We start from the raw sequence: 12,936 nt of genomic DNA, 5'->3' as shown, positions 1-12,936 counted from the left end.
TAAACAAATTTACAGAAATAAAGGTATACAGTATGCCACATGTGTGAATGTACTGTGATATCAGGGACAAGAGACAGGGGGAGATATAGAGCACACTGAGGCATACGGTATGATATGATGGAAATCTGTTTCTCAAAGGCCCAGCTTTATAAACTGAATATTTAACCCTCCTGTTATGTTGCGGGTCAAATCGACCTACGATGGGAGGTGAAATCCACCCATCGTAGGTGAGTGAAACTCTCTCTGCAGACTGCAGAGCATCCTCCATCTTTACTCTAGATGAACTTTTTCTCTCTTTCTTCTTTTTGGTTTTAAAGGCAGTTGGCACAACTATGAACTTCCTTTGTATTACTACGCCATCCTCTTTTGCTGTTTTACTGGTGTTACCTTCTTTGGCCTGTTAACCTTCGTCCACGTTACCCTCATTCATGTCTTTAGCACCACTACGAGGAGCCATGAAGTAGTGACACACTGAGTCGTATTGGTAGGGAAATATGTTTAGAGTTCTATTATTTTCAATTAAAAACCTGTATTTAGTTGTTGCACATCAACAATTGTACTACACAAGTCAGGCCCATGATATATATCGCTGTATATATATTTTGCACACATGATGTATGACACACCATGTTTCATCTCTGCTCACTGTTGGTCTCTGCAGTTACTATCTTGAGGTGTTAGATCTGTGATATGCAAAATATTACAAGACTGTTCCCATAATGCAGTACCTCCTGTAAGTGAGGCAAGTCCATAATAAAAAACAGACAAAGATTATTTTTTGCAGAACCCACATAACAAAACGGCACCAAAATCTTAACGGCACCAAAGGACAACATACTGTAAGAAACAGATGTCACAGAAATCAGACGTCTGCAGAAATGACACTTTAGCTGTGCCTCAGTATCATTATAATCAACCTCACAATGTCAGCAGTGGTGCCTTTGGCTTGATAACACACCTGACAACATGCCTTTGTGACATATTGATGTACCAGTGCTGCCATTTGAGTTACAGATGCAAGACAGCAAGGCATCTGCCCAATTATTTGATAGTTTAACATGGAATGGTTGGGTGTCTCTGTGTGCTGATTAAAGGGGAAAAAAGAGTACGCGGTCAAAATTTCAATGATGTTTTTGTAATCTCAGTTAATTAGTTTGACCTTATAAGTCACTTCTGAAGTATACTCTCATCAACAGACTTTAAAGGGCCGGTAAATCTAAATTTCGTATCCCTTACTTTGATTTTTGTGCAGAAATTCAGCCAACACTTGATTTAACTCTGATTGTACAGGTGTGTAATTTGTATCTCTGTTAGTGGTCATGTTGTTTTAAGCTGTACTTGCAGATCTTACATCCTTTATATTGTTTGCTTCGTTGTGTAGACTGCAGTTGTATTTATGTTTTATGGAAAGCACTTCATAAACACTGTTTTCAAAAGTACAAATTAAGTTGTCTCAGTTTTCATTAATTGTACACAACAGTTTTGGACCTGTTCTCATGCTTCCTCTCTCTCTCTCTCTCTCTCTCTCTCTCTCTCTCTCTCTCTCTCTCTCTCTCTCTCTCTCTCTCTCTCTCTCTCTCTCTCTCTCTCTCTCTCTCTCTCTCTCTCTCTCTCTCTCTCTCTGTCTCTCTCCCCTTTAGCTCTCGGCAGCAGCCCAGCGTGCGAGCACAGCGCCCCGCCCAGCGTGCAGGCGTGTCTGAGCCGTGCAGGCGGAGGGAGGACTGACAAGACAAGTAGAGGGGTCAATGGAAGAGTTTCTGCCAGCAGGCCGGGCTTGCAGTCTAAACCACAAGGTACATATTGACTCACAGTGATTCAGCCAAACACTGTAGAGTGGGAGGGTCAGTTGTATCAGTGTGTGATTCATTTGTGTGGTTAGTAAGAAAGTATTGACTCATGAATATCCAGTTGTTTCAGAGTGGCTTTCCCGTTGTGTTAATAGTATGTATCTTTTTATGTGAACTGTGTTATTCTCTAAAAACACTTCATATTCTGTAAAGTCAGCCACACCTGAGGGTTAACGGCATACCTGGGGAGGTGGAGGAAGTGTTCAGATATTTCACTTAAACTCACTCTGAGGAGATTTCTTCACTGGTTTTGAAACAGTCTGAATTTAGTGCTGATGACTCCACATGACCTAAAAAGAGAATCAGGTCATCAGTTTGTAGACTGATTTCTTCAGTCAGCACTGTCACTGGGTCGATTCAGACAAAGCAGTTACAGCATCAAGGCAATGAGTAGTCTTTCTTACTCAGTAATGATGAACATACAGTAAATAAAACACATGGAAAGAAGCGGGCAGACTACTTAAACTATGCAGGACAGGGTCAGGAAAAAGCATTCAAGATTCATGTTAACATGGAAAAACTCTGCATGTGGGTACAAACGTGATATCAATTTAGCAGGTTTGCTCCATTTAAAGGTTTAATATTAAATATAAAAGACAAATATTAGTATGAATAATATCAATATAAAATGAAGTAAACTAAACATAAACAAACGTAAACAAACAAATGTTGAAGGTGATTATGTCCAAAAACATGAAGAATAAAGAGAAAAATATGGACATATTCAGCAGTATTTAGAAGCACACAGTGTTGAATAGCACTTGTGTGAGTCTTGTTTATTTAAAGTATTATTTCCTGGTAGAAGAAGCGGTTCTTTAGTGCTTTTGGAATCCTTTAACAGGAGTGTTCGCCATGCTTAGGTGCAACACTTTGTTGTCAGACATTAAAAGTTTGCTGCTAGCAGTATCAGGGATGAACTGGAGCAACTTATCTCCCAGTCGTTTCAAGTAAATCTAAACTCTGACTTTTCAACTAATGTATAGATAAGAAAGAAAACACTCAACACAGGATCACAGAGTCTGCAGGTAAATCATGTCAAATTAGTTTGCTGAGTGTCGAAACATTAGAAGTACGATAGAGGGAAGAGTTAAAAAAGAAAGGACAAGTACAAGTAAGAGTACAAGTATTTCCAATGTGTACTTATGGCACCTGTAAGGAGTTTTTAACAAGTTATGACTGATATTAACAGTGATACCTCTAAGTGACCAATAAAAGAAAAAGAGGCCTTCAGCTTTGAGACAGATTATTTCTATGCTTTCATTTGTAATGCCTGTAAACGTTGACAGATATGCTGGGCCCAGCCTAAACAGCCCTCGTTTATATTTTCCATGGAAAAGTTCTACAGTCAGTGATAGTTTCAGGAGGAAACACTTCTTAAACACGTTCAAGAAAAATCACCAGAGAGATAAGAGATGTTGCTTTGACAACAGGGGGCGCCAAAACTGACACAGGAGTAGGAGTAGTTTCTATGAACATAAAAATTGTTTAAAATCGTAATGTGTTTTAAGCTTTCCAGGCAACACATGATTTATAAAAAGCTGCACAGGAAAAAGTACAGGTAGCTGAGGTCGTCATAAGCCTATGCTCTTGTGCAAAGGTACATAGCTGCATTACACCACAGTACACTGTAGTTCTCCAGGTACGCAGGCCCCCTTAGCGAAAGTGTAAAAACAGGAACATGGTAATGTAAGGGGATCTGTGAACCTTGAGCATTGTTCCCTTTTTATTTGCACTGAGTGAATCATTGGGCAGAGATAAGAGCAGAGGCAGAGCTCTATTCTCTCTCTGCTGTTAATCATGAAGGAAGGGAAGGTCTATTCCTGGCTCATGATTTGTGATCGAATTAAAACTGCTCAGTTACCATGCTGAGCTGGAGTTTTAGGATGTTAAATAAAAGTGTCCCCCTGTGAGGTGTCAGTGTGGGAGCTTATACCGCCCCCTGCAGGTTTAATTTGACTGTGCAATGACATATTTTTTGATGAGCTCTGTTTTGTATTCATCCTGTATGTATCCTGTGTGTTAGGCACTTTTAAAAAGTGCCACCTTGTGTGTTAATGGCATATATTTGCACACACATCTGAGACAAGTTCCTGCCTTTTGCGTGCACAAGTATTTTCATCCCTCTCTGTTCTATAAAAATCAATGCTTTCATTTGTATCCACCCATTAATCTCTTCTCTGTGTTTTCCTCCAGTGCCTCCAAAGCCACCACATCTTCAGAGCCCGGTGACGGAGATTACCCCCTCGTGGGTCCGAGTCCAGAAACAACTGTTCAGACCGGGCATGGAGGAGGGAGTAGGAGTAGGAGGAGGGAGAGGGGCTGTAACCAGGGAGAGAGTCAGGGAGAAAAACTCCAAAGTCTCAAACCTCATCAGCCGCTTCGAGGAGAGCAGGTAGGCGCTCTTTACTCCCTGGTGTTGCGCTCCCTTTCACAGAGAGAAGCTGAGCTGAGGCTGGAGGGATTTTGCAGGATTTTGTGTATAATTGCTAACTTCATCAGATGACAGTCTGGAAGATTCTCCAGTGAAAGCTGGTCTAGTTTCAATCTGAGAATCCATCAGCAGTTGTCTGAGGATGGTGTAGGCTTCTGGGAAAGATGGCCAACTCTGCAGGTATTCTGGTGTGGCCTTTGGTTAAAGGACTTCCAGCCATGACTTCCTTTCTGTGCATTGTTTGCAGTCACGTAGCAGCTTGAGACACATTCATGTGTTCAGATCAAAAGGGAAGCAAATATTCCCCTTGGTTCATTATATCCCCCAGGACGGCACCTGTTTATCTGCTACAGTTGAGTCTCAGTTTCACTGTAAATAAGGAGCTACCCAGAGGCCTCACTCTGGCTTACCTCAGCAGTATGAACCTGAAAAAGAAACAGCTTTTCTTTTGCAGTACTGACATTGCCAGGTCTTAGATTCGCTGAAGTAACATCATGATGCAGAGTCGTAAAAAGTCAAACCTTTTCAGTTCTGTCCTCAAGAGGAGAAACTTTTGAACTTTTAATTTGAACTTTTAAAACAGTCAGATCTGTAATTTCTGATGCATTCCAGAAAGTTGGAAATCATATCACCTTAACAGCAGAGGGAGTGACGAGCATTTTTTTAATCGAGTTGAAATCTTTGATCTAGAGATTGTTCGCTGCACTTTACGTGCAGATATCTGTTATGGAGATGAATACATTGTTGTTAGATTGCCACAGCTAAAAGCTTGGATGTGGTTAGAGTCAATCCGGTTCCGCCTGCTTTTGCTCTCCATAAGGACTTTTTTTCCCCAGTATACACTAAAGCATGCTGATACACGATTAATCAATACTGCTCAGACTACAAACCTATCCCAAACGGACACAAGAAAACTTCCCATACTGAGAATCCAGACCCTCAAGTTGAGGTCTGTTTTAATGTAGATCTGTGAACAGAGAGTGGAGGCTTCAGTGAAAGTTACTCTGATTTAAAATAGTATCACACAGCCGTGTCAGGAGGTTGATAACTCATCCTACGTCACTTAAAAGCTTTTGAAACCAAACGACCTCACTCAGCCTTTTGTAATCGCAGTGACGGAAAACTTTGTCTTTCTTAACGTTTCCTAGCGCTGGTTATTTCAAGGATGAAAAGCAGAAGTACCTCCATTAAAGTCTTGAGCCTGACTCATTGATAGTAACACAGCAGACAGGACAAGCAGAGATTAGCCCGTGCTCCACGAGCCAAGCGTTAGCCAGGGGATGAAAGGAGATTTGTACAGGCGAGGGGAAACACAGCTCCTCATTCAGTGGTGGGATAGGATTCAGCGCTGTGAGATGAAGCCCAGGAGAAAGAGGTAGGATCTCCTCTGTTAACTTTAGTGTTTGATCTCACACTGACATGATGAGAGAGGTATTCTGTCGGCTTTGCTTTGACCGGCAGATTCTTCATTCAGATGCAGGAGAGATTGAGAAGTATCCACGATGTTTACCAAAAGCTTCCTCTGTTTTTGTGCATTTTTATTTTGTTCTTTTATAAGTTATGTGAGCTTTGATTGTCGCTGCAGCCCCCTCTATTTGAGGGAAGCTCATTGAGAGGCACAACAATGCTGCCCTTGTCCCCAGCTGTTCTTACAGTGAAGCCCTAAAATATTTGGTCTGCAGCAGTGTGCCCACTAAAGTTTCACTGTTCGGTCTGTGGCCTCGGATTCTGCCTCCTCTCTGCTCTGGATTTCTGAAAAACAGACTCAGAAAATGTAAACAGACTCCATGGCTCTTCTCCACAAGACTCTGAGCGTTGAGTCAAGGTTTTTTTTTTTTTTTTTTTTAAGTTATATTTTTGGCCTTTTTTGCCTTTATTTGAGAGGACAGCTGAAGAGAGACAGGAAATGTGGGGAGCAGAGAGTGGGGGACGACATGCAGGAAATGGTTGACCGGCCGGGAATCGAACCAGCAACCCCTGCGACGAGGACTATAGCCTCTGTATGTGGGGCGCTTAGACCGCTAGGCCACCAGCGCCCCAAGTCAAGGTTAATCAAATAAATTGGGTGTATCTTTGTTCATTCAGACACTGTGGTGCTGTGGGGATTAGCCCTCTAGTGGCTCTGAAGGAGAGAGAAGAGAAAGGCTTGAGAGAGCAGAATTAGCCTACTAATATACTAATCTGGTTCACATGGCACTAGGCTGCCTTAAAGGCACCTGAAAAGAAGGCCACATGGAAGGTGAGGCTGTGCTTAAATCTCATCTAGTTAGGCCTGTTTGAAAACACTGTGGTGTGCTGGATCACTTGCCGTGCTATTTGTATGCAAAGAGGAACTGCTGAGCACTTTAAAGCAGCGTTTTGTGTATGTGTGTGTGTGTGTGTGTGTGTGTGTGTGTGTGTGTGTGTGTGTGTGTGTGTGTGTATAGGTGTGTGTGTATTTTAATGAAAACTGATCAAACTATCTGCTGTTTGTGATTCAGTCTTCCTCTAAGGAGTGTGGACGGTATTGTTACATGTCCGAATGCCTCAGGTGGCCGACAGCCCAGAAGTGATTCATGTGCGGAGTTTTTCACCAGCTCGTTGTTCCTCTATTTTTACATACTTCCTGTTTCTGCCGGACAGCGACACTCAGTGCAGAAGTGAACAAAGCTCGGCCTGAAAATCACCTGCATGGCCTAAGATCTTTTGCGTCAGTTCAGGTCAGATTGCAGATATTGCATTTCTTGTTGCTTTCTGTTAGAGATGTGGTCCTCTGATCGATTTCCCTCGATCTGATTTGTGGCCAGTTTCACAACAGAAGTGAAATCAGCAGACCGAGCTAAGATACAGCAGCTACTGTACAGTTGGTTTCTGTTTGCTGCTCAGACTGGAGGTCTGGAGGGTCGTTTGCAGGGAAACAGCTGCCGGTACAGGATGTAGAGCGGATGAATAATGTCTTTGTACATGCATGTGAGTGCGTGTTTGTGTTAATCTCTAAGCTTCCATTCCTGCTCTGTATTTCAGATCGTCTTGAGCAAACTGTTTTTTCCATTACATTCATGTTGAATCATCCAATGGGAGAGATGCAAGAGTGCAGTGTGTGATTCTCCTTAGAAGTAGGACAGCGTCTCTCTCTGGAGGTTAATGCTGTAGCTCTCCCCCTCGTTTCTTACTGTACCTCCAGTCCTCCTGAGCTCACACACACTTCCTCTGCAGTGCACCGGCTCAGCCGCCTCACACAGGCAGAAGTTTGTGCATCGCAGTTTTATTTTTAACTCTCACACTCGCATGTAAAATCTCTCTGCTTACCGTCGAGTCCCACACTCCCTGCTCAACGCTCTGCCATGAGCAGCTCCTGCACACACTCCTGTAATCTGCCTGCTTTTTTTGTTAGTGAACTCTATCTGTGGTCTTGCAGCGCTGACTGACTTCCCCCTTTGCCTTTTCCTCTGTTCCTCCAGCAACACAGAGAGCAAGAGAGACGGCTCGCCGGTCAAACAGATCAGCAGGTCGTCCAACGGCAGCCCAGCTCACCGCACCCAGCAGAGGCCGACGGACTCCAGCGGGACTCAGGCGAACCAGTCCTTTGCTCTGGACGTGCAGCAGGATGCTCACAAACAGACGGCTAATGGAGTGGTAGTGCAGATGGAGCAGGAGAAGGAGAAGGAGAAGGAGAAGGAGAAGGAGGAGAGGAACAATGACAGTGTGAGGATAGAGACTGCAGGGATGGTAAACGGAGACATGGTGGATAGAAGCACAGAGCAGAGTGATGAACACTCAGCTGCTCACATGGACAGGACTGGTACAGAGAGCCACTCTGAGAACGAGGACAGTGAAACTAAGACAGAGGATGAGCACAAGAGTGAAGAAGGAAGCGCAGACCAGAAGGTACGTACCCGTCTGCTGGGTAACTTTTCATGCTTCCTTTATTTCACCCAACAGAACAGTCTATTTACGTCCTGTGTGTCCTAATATTCAGAGCTCTGACAGACCAAACATCAGCATTTATTTATGCTCTGGGATTTCAGTGTGATTAAATCTCCTGAACTGGCTCAACCGTAGGTTACTCTAATATTGTTAGGGTAGAGTTACAGGGGAGTGTGTATCCTTGTGTGTGTCTCTGTGTGTGTGTGTCTATGTGTGCGTCTCAGAGGGTTATTTTCTGAGAGGGCTGAACAGATGTCTTAAGCGTGAGCAGCTGAGTACGTGCTTCTGTGACCTCCCCCCTGTGGGAGCTGCTGTCTAGAGATTATAAATATCTTAAATTCAGATCAATCTGGGTGTCCTCACTGCTGAAAACAAGCACACAGTCTCTGTGATATCTGAGAGGAAGAGCTGCGTGCAGTACACAAATGATAAGTCAGCTGTGCAGTCAGTCACTCTACTGTGAAACGTACAGCCAAAACAGCGCATGTCTGCACCGCTGATACTGTCCTAACAGCGAGCTTCATCATGTTGAAACTTAACTTTAGTGATGGACTTCATTCTTCTGGTTTCGGATTGAAGCCGATGCAACTGCAAAACTTAAATCCGGAATCCATTCAGGTGCTAAATTAAATACATTGATTGAAATGTTTGTGCTGCTTGACTGCTGTAAGTGCATATTTTCACTCAGTGCTGGTCGGTACAAAATAATATTCCTCATACATCAAGGTTATGTACTTTATTTGCAGTTTGCAGTGGATGAAGTGCAGCTCAGGAATTTCAGCATTCACAACATGTTGAAATAAAGACTTAAGTAGTTTGTGCTAAATCCATTTAAGACCAATTCAGCTTTATTTTTGTCTGCAGCAGGACAAGAAATATCATTGCGATAAATACAGATGATCTTCTTGACAACAAAAAATGGGTCTTACATTACCCACAATTCAACCCAACCAACATTTTAGTCCAATGAAGCGCCTTTCACACATGACCTCCAGCCAACTCCTGAATAATTTGATTAACCTGCTGTTCTCACATACACCTCACAGCAGGAGAGACTCGCTTTCACAGTTCTAAATACTCTGCATGGTTTAGCTAAAGGAGGACTAGGTTGCATGTGCAGGGGGACAAGTAGTCGTCTTCTGAAAATATCATACCATGATGTTTAAGGAACTTTCTACAACACAAACTCAAAAGTCGAAAAATACTATGAAGCAGGGGCGCGGGTTTGGCTCTGTGGCTGGAGCACTGTGTACAGTGGCTGCAATCCTTGTTGCATTGGTTTTAGGTTTGATTCAATATTGGGAAATTGAAGTAGTGCAGTGCATGTGTGGGAGGGGATAGAAGTCTTCTTTTAGCGGCACATAGCCTCAAGCTGCAGCCTCAATCAGAGGTCTGCTGAGCTCTCTTTTCAAACTTGTACTTTGGAGCCTGTGAAGTGCTCTTTACCTGAGGCAACCATCATACTTTACTTCTGCAGCCACACATGGGATCATACAACCTTTTCTACTCCAGAAAATCAGTTGAATCACTTTCATTTTTTAAAAAGCAATGAGGAACATGGTGGTCTTGGGTGATTGTGATACGATCTAAGGTGAACATTGTTTGTTCTTTTGTTTTATTATGAGAAACTTGAAGTGAGAGAGAAAACTAAACCAGAGACTTGTTTACTTTTGTTTGTATCATGGATCATCAATAGCTGCTTGACGGTTTCATGCAACAAGCTGATGTAATGAGCGATGTAATTTTACAGTGAGATCATAACGGTCTAAGAGTTATCCAAAGAATTCTTCAACACCTCCCCTTGCTGTTAAACACCATTTCTACCTGAGTTATAATGATTTTGAACTGCAGTGGTGCTTGTTTTTTATAAAGACAACTCCCATGACCCCATGGTTCCTAATAACACCTTCAAACTAGGATAGAGTCATAAAATAAAGGACTCTTAGCTGCAGAAATAAAATAATGTGTATTTAATAGGCAGGAAACTATGAAAAATTCCTCTTGGCGAACCATTAACTGGATATTGAGTGGATAACACACCTTTATTTACGCCTATTGTGAGATGTGAAGTCAAAATACAGTCTTGGTGGGTGCTGACATATTGTGTTGGAGGAGCCGAGGCGTGCACTGAAGCGATCCGGCTGGTAGAGCCACGGGACTGACATCACACCCAGCGCTTACCAAACCACACATTTAACTCATTAATAAATCATCACAGCTCCCTCAGGTTGGTCCAGTCCTCAGCTGAACAGATTCATTAGGGGGTTTGAAGCAGACACTCATGGTTATGGAAAGTTCAATGACTCTTGTGTTAGTGTTCATTACATTTCTTCTCACTGTGCCTCCTCTACTCTGATAATCTGGTGTAGAGCGTTGCAGGAGCCTCATTGGTCAACAGAGCTGTCAATCAATCATCTATTTAAGATCCTACAACTAGTTAAAACTAAACTTCTCTGAAAAACACTGTGACATGAATCAGCATGGTAAGAACTGACTGCTTTGTCAGGAACCATTTATTCACCTGCAAAAACTCAAAACTAAGCCAGGGTTTTTCTTTTTTTTCCAGTAAAAATGTCTTATTAGACTCAATATCAGCAACATTCATCTGACAATGCTAGACAAAAACTTATTTCAAGAAATAACAATAACGATATAACGATATGAATGAGTAAAAAACAAAGTCTGCAAGTGGAGCAAGAAAAATGTACTCATCAGGTTTCTTGAGACGGGAGCTAAGTGTCTTCAAATGAGAATTAATGTCTTATTGCTCACCCATCGTCAGATGTATTTAAACTTATTTAAAGCAACTCAGGGCTTAGTTTTGACTTCAAATATCTAAATATGAGACATTCTTCTGGACGTGACAGGTGAATGTGGAAAATCTGAAAATCTATTATTTGTGTCTTTGAGAAACAGAGAACTCTCAAGTGGACGTGCTTCAACTCTTACACATGTGAAACATGTCAGGGGTCCTAAATTGTGATCCACAGCAGGTTTAATCTTTGCATTATGCTGCATTGTTTGAACTAATGTATTTAGTGGTAGAAGATCATCTCGTGTTGCTTTTGCAAAAAAGATCTTAAACTGCAAGTTAACACATTAATGGAGTACATGCAGCACAAAGAAAGGTACAATACCTCCTTCAGTTATTCCACTAGTATACATGTACCCAATGTTCTGGGTCACCCTCTGTTACAGGCCTTATCTGCTGTTCATGTGACTCATAATACTAAAAGGGATTTCTATGTAAATCCTCAATGATTACTGTCCATTTAAAAAACATGATATAATAGGTTCTAAATTTGGAGTCAGGTCAAACATGTTGATGCTTTATCATAATTAAATCTGTTATTGTTACATTCATATCAGAAAGCATCAAAGTAAAATAAAAAAAGACAGATCTACGGTCGTGTTTCAACCCAGAGCTGCTGCAGGAGACAGAGAGAGAGAGCAGCGGTGGTCGAGTTATACAGAGATAAAGAACAGAGAGTGAGCTTGGCTAATGAAGACAAAGAGGTGAAACAGGAAATCAGGTTATTTATCAGTGGGTCAAATGTTGGTCCGTCTTCAGTGTTTGCTCTAAACCAGCTCTATTTGTAGTGCTGTGATAAAAGATGAAAGATACGCAATCGTAGTTGCACTGGAGTTCAAGTGTTGTAGCCATGATATTAAGAAACATATTGATATGATCTGATTTGTACTAGTATCATATCAAAACTTAGAACTCTGGTGTTGTGTCAACTCTATTCTTGATGATTCTTGCAAAGCAGATTCATGAACAGAAAAGACCAGCCAAGGATTTACAGCTCTGATGATTTATTGACAAATAACTCATGTGGAAATGTGCTGATTTCTTTCAGACCAGCATTTCTGAGAGACACGATGCTCCTGTTTAATTCTGCCTGGCGTGAAATAACCTGCTGCCATCGTTGATATAGTGTTTTTATCTGTCCTGTCATATTCAATAACACACATTTTATCATGAGTGTTTGACTGGTTGAGGACATTTTGAGTGCACAGTAATTGTTTGCTAAACGGTCTCTGATGGACGTTGTGTCTCTTTGTTATATTTAGTGTCATTTCCCTTTGTCCATATTTTCATTTCCTATTCTGAGAACTCGTGCTACACCACAGGCCAGTCTACCATCAGCCCAGATTTCAGGACACACACTCTCACACACACAAACTTTAGTCAGTGCTTCATGCTGCTGTTTGCAGAAACAGAGAAAATAAATGTAACACATGGCTGCACTCAGCAGAGGAGTCACTGAAGCATTGAAACCGATTCAATACAATAACTGAAGAGTTTCTTAGATGGATACTTTCTTTGTGAGATACTGACGTGCATCACATGGTTCCTCAGATATACAGTATACTGCTTACAGCTGTTTAAAGACAACAGAGCGACGGGAAACTACTTCTGCAGACAACTCTGAAATAGGAATAAAACCTACAAGCAATAAAACCTACTGCAGACATTATCTCCACTAACATCATCCAGATCAGCATAACCTGAAAAGCTTTATTCTCTATGACAGACCAATCAGTCATCATTTGTGAGCAGAATAAGATCACTTTCATGCTTGGCCAGTTCACTAATGATCAGAAGTTCATTAAAATCACAACACGTATTTAAACTTCACTTCTCTCTGTTTTTAGGAGACGAATGAACAGAAGCTGTTTAAGATCGCCAGCGAGCTCCTGCAGACAGAGAAGGCCTACGTGACCCGACTAAACCTGCTGGACCAGGTG

General features: G+C 41.9%; 1 protein-coding gene across 4 annotated transcripts in view; it reads left to right on the top strand.

The window, feature by feature from the left end:
• fgd4a (FYVE, RhoGEF and PH domain containing 4a) overlaps positions 1 to 12,936 on the top strand; it is a 75,828-nt gene that overhangs the window by 56,274 nt on the left and 6,618 nt on the right. For 3 of the 4 annotated variants that reach the window (XM_034685023.1, XM_034685024.1, XM_034685026.1), the window contains 4 exons: positions 1,641 to 1,793; positions 4,041 to 4,239; positions 7,719 to 8,145; positions 12,844 to 12,933. In XM_034685023.1, the coding sequence (XP_034540914.1) occupies positions 1,641 to 1,793; positions 4,041 to 4,239; positions 7,719 to 8,145; positions 12,844 to 12,933 (869 nt within the window). Of the gene's footprint in view, positions 1 to 1,640; positions 1,794 to 4,040; positions 4,240 to 5,495; positions 5,654 to 7,718; positions 8,146 to 12,843; positions 12,934 to 12,936 lie in introns of those variants that run through there. The other variant, XM_034685027.1, reaches the window with a different exon arrangement.

Source organism: Notolabrus celidotus, chromosome 6 (genome assembly GCF_009762535.1).
Source record: "Notolabrus celidotus isolate fNotCel1 chromosome 6, fNotCel1.pri, whole genome shotgun sequence".
Taxonomy (NCBI): domain Eukaryota; kingdom Metazoa; phylum Chordata; class Actinopteri; order Labriformes; family Labridae; genus Notolabrus; species Notolabrus celidotus.
Note: the sequence above shows the minus strand (reverse complement) of the source record. Positions and strands in the feature narration are given on the sequence as shown.